This window comes from Triticum dicoccoides, chromosome 4B (genome assembly GCF_002162155.2).
Source record: "Triticum dicoccoides isolate Atlit2015 ecotype Zavitan chromosome 4B, WEW_v2.0, whole genome shotgun sequence".
NCBI lineage: Eukaryota > Viridiplantae > Streptophyta > Magnoliopsida > Poales > Poaceae > Triticum > Triticum dicoccoides.
The window spans coordinates 640633308-640636810 of NC_041387.1; the positions used below are offsets into that span (position 1 = coordinate 640633308).

General features: G+C 44.5%; 1 protein-coding gene across 1 annotated transcript; it reads right to left on the bottom strand.

Annotated features, from left to right (window-relative positions):
- Window positions 1-686: 686 nt before the first annotated feature.
- Window positions 687-3266, bottom strand: LOC119294138. The gene is made up of 3 exons (XM_037572389.1): window positions 2053-3266; window positions 1401-1466; window positions 687-1050 (listed from the first exon to the last, which is right to left on the bottom strand). The coding sequence occupies exons 1-2, from the start codon at window positions 3239-3241 to the stop codon at window positions 1417-1419; spliced, it is 1239 nt and encodes a 412-aa protein (XP_037428286.1). The 5' UTR covers window positions 3242-3266; the 3' UTR covers window positions 687-1050; window positions 1401-1416.
- Window positions 3267-3503: the final 237 nt, after the last annotated feature.

A 3503-nucleotide genomic window follows, 5' to 3' on the forward strand; every position in this document is an offset into this window, starting at 1 on the left:
GCAAATGTATGGATGCTGCCTGCAAGTTAAAGTAACTATTTCTGTAGGACACACCTGCTGATAAATCAACGCCGTCTGAGCCAATACCCTTTTCTGCTGGTGAATCGGTATATTTTTACAACCAAGCCAGCCCCACAATTCATCCCTCCACCTGCGTGGCGGTTGGTTCACAGCTCTCAGCTATTGCTCACATTACATGGGTGTTGTGTTACATCCAAATCAATCATTACTTGAGACCTTCACATCTTCCAAGCACGTGCCTAAGAATTGAAACTAAGTTCATGGGGGGACGAACATTTTTACATCCACAAATCACAATAACTGGCTCTAATTATAACCAAAAAATGTTCATAGGTTGTATGAAATTTAATAAAATGAAACTATGTTGGTCAGCACTAATATTAGCTGACATCTACAAAATAGAAGCACTCACTAGTATGATGATTGGTATGTACGTGGAGAAACTCTTCAGATAGGAAATTTAGTACGTACTATGTACACAGTAAACTTTTCTTCAAAAAAAAATTCTTAAGAGAACTCCTTATCAGTTCCTTAATAGCATAACTATGGATATATAATATATTCTCTAGTATTCATGCTGCATCACGCTTGCGGTTAAAGCAACATCAATTCTAATCATTTTCAAAGCCAAAATTAACAAACAAGTAACAAAACTAGTACAAATCTGAAAGAGATAGGCAGTTCCACTCATTACTCAACTGAAACAGTACACACTTGCTAGGACATGACATAACAATTGAAGCCATCTGACAGGTAGTCGTCGAGTTCCTACTAGTTAAATAACTAACCCGTGGGCATCTAAGCATATTTCAGTCTACGTTCTCAACACTACGAAGTAAACAATGGAACATACAATAACAGAACAGTACTAATGCAGCTTAGATACAATGAAATTGCCAGGTTTGTAGTAACCATCACCGAGATGTCACTAATTCGAACATGTGGCACACCACCAAGTCAAAAAAAAAAAACAATAAGATGCCTCCATAAGTCAGCTTGCATGGCTTCTGAAATCTCCAAAACGCAAGCCTGGAATAAGGATGTCATGTTAGTTGCAAGGAAAATATGACAAACGCTTCGCTTCAAGAAACACATTAATATCATTGAGTTTGGAATCATATTGCATAGCCATTTGGGATTCTAGCTAGACACACATTCATCTATGCTGTACACATCGGATAACCAAAATAAAATAAAATCAGAAGCATCATTCACTTGTCCAAGGACAGCATCACCAACTGATCTCTGCTAATGATTACAACCAGTTCAGCTCTAATACTATATAAAGCATTTGGATCTTCTATATTTATGAATGTTGTTGACATAGAAAAACAATAAATCCAGATCACTTGTTCAAGAAACATAGCAAATTAGCATACCTAATGGGACAATCATCTAATGCATTGATATTTCAGCTCCACCATCTCGACCACCAATTCCGCTGCCTACAAGCAAAAGAAACCCAATAAACCGAAGAAAATTCATGTAAGAGGTAAATCGTTGAGAAGGCAAAACTACCCTTTATGACAAAGGTAGGAATGGGGAAATGAAACCATATCTACTGCTAGGCGTGCAAGGTAGCTAGAGAGACAATCATCGTTTACCTAGTAATGAAATACATGTTAGGACTGTTTAGCTGTTCAGAGGAAATGTATTCAGATAGAATTACTATTCTGAGGAGGATTCGTTCCAGCAATGCCAAATGGGTCAAAAAACATAAGCTCATTACTTTTACTTGAGAAACTTAAGTGACTGATGACAATACTCACCACTATTCAGGTTCAATGAACAAGCAATGTTTCTCCATGTATGATAGTAAAGATGCCAATAACTATTATGAATATATGATTAATATCAAGATCAATCAAGAAACATAGCATTCCACATGTGAAATCAAATAACACATTACATATAAAATGGTTTGGTAATACAGTTTTAGCATAGTTCCTGCACACTCGGCCACTCGCCAGTTGCCAATAGTTAGAAAGAACATGCTAAATACACCAAGAGCAGACAAGGACAAGGGATTACCTATAACATAGAAATTTCTGTACGGATAATAGGTCCTGGTAAAAATGCAACCGCTCTGGTGTTCAATAAGATTTATAAACTGCATGGACTCAAGCTGGAGCATGTATTCACCGTAAAACGTTGATAGCAAAATCGCATTGCTGTCCTCATCATACCCCTGCATCTTAAACGCATTTGGCCCCCCGGTCAGTCCAAATGAAAAGAGCCCATCTAGCTGAATGGTTTTCTGCAGTTCCCATCCAACAACACCATCACGGTCAGATTTTCTCTCCCATAATTGGATGATACCGCTCTGATAATCTGGCTCGGAAAAAACAGCAAGGCCCAGACCGCCGTGCTCTGTCCGTACAACGAGAAAGGACCAGTGGTAGTCTGCAACATTAACATCTGCCGGCTTCTGGATCACCACAAGGCTCTGGCTTTCAAAATCAAACTCGAGGATGCCACCTCCAGAAACCAGCCAGCAAAATGAATTTGTAACCAGGACGCTGGGTTTTGCAACACATACACATGTCGAACGTGTGGTCTCTAGTGAGACAACATCCCCCCACACACCGGACTCCGACTCATAGAGGCAAGCAAACTTGTGTGTGCCGTCAGAATCACTGCCTGCCAAGGCCAATCTAAATGGGGTGAAGCGGCAGTCACCGTGCACATGCCCGTCTTCGACGGCGGCGGCGCACATCACCGCCGCGTTCTGGACGAGCCTCCCCTTTTTCCTGCAGAACCCTGGTGGAAACGCAAGGCGGCGCTGGTGGCCGGTGAGGGGGTCCCACACGACGGCCTCGCGGCGCTTCTGGCAGATGAGGAGGGCCAGGCCATGGCGGCAGCCGAGAAACGCCCAGCCCTCGCCGCGAATCCATGGCGCCGAGAAGCGCGCGGGTGGGATGCGGTCCCACCGGCCCATCGTCGTGGGCTTGAAGATGGGCCGCTTGTCTCTGCGGAATTCCTCGTCGAAGAAGCCGAGTAGCGGCGGTGGGTTGTTCCGGCCGTGGTGCTCGCGGAAGCGGCGGAGGAAGCCGGGGCTGGAGAGGATGCGGCGCCAGCGCGTGCACACGAGGGATGCGCGCGGAAGGGAGGAGGGCTGCGGAGGGAGGCGGAGGAGGATCTCCTCGAGGACCTCTTCGAGGATGACTCCGCCGTTCAGCGCGGGCGCCGGCGACGATGCGGCGGCGGAGGGGCTGCTCATTCCGGCGAGGCTAGGGTTCGGGAGTCTGGCCGCAGTCTGCGTCGAGTGGAGTGAGTGTGGAGTGAAGGGGTGGGCCGTGGGGGTGTGGGGGTTTATTTGATTTGATTTTTGTATAAACTGAACTAAAATGAATGTATTTAAAACTAAAAAATATGCTTAAATACACCCATTTTATGCGACAAGTAACTTTGTTTGGAACAGAGAGACTGAGAGAGTATGAATTTGTTAGCACATAACACAAAATCACAGTGATGAGCAAAAC

Excerpts from the sequence above, each read along its gene's own strand:
- LOC119294138 (XM_037572389.1), bottom strand. The coding sequence starts at position 3,241 with ATGAGCAGCCCCTCCGCCGCCGCATCGTCGCCGGCGCCCGCGCTGAAC. Across the intron at positions 1,467-2,052 it reads CAGAAATTTCTATGTTATAG|GCAGCGGAATTGGTGGTCGA; the intron begins GTAATCCCTTGT and ends TTTTGCTTGTAG.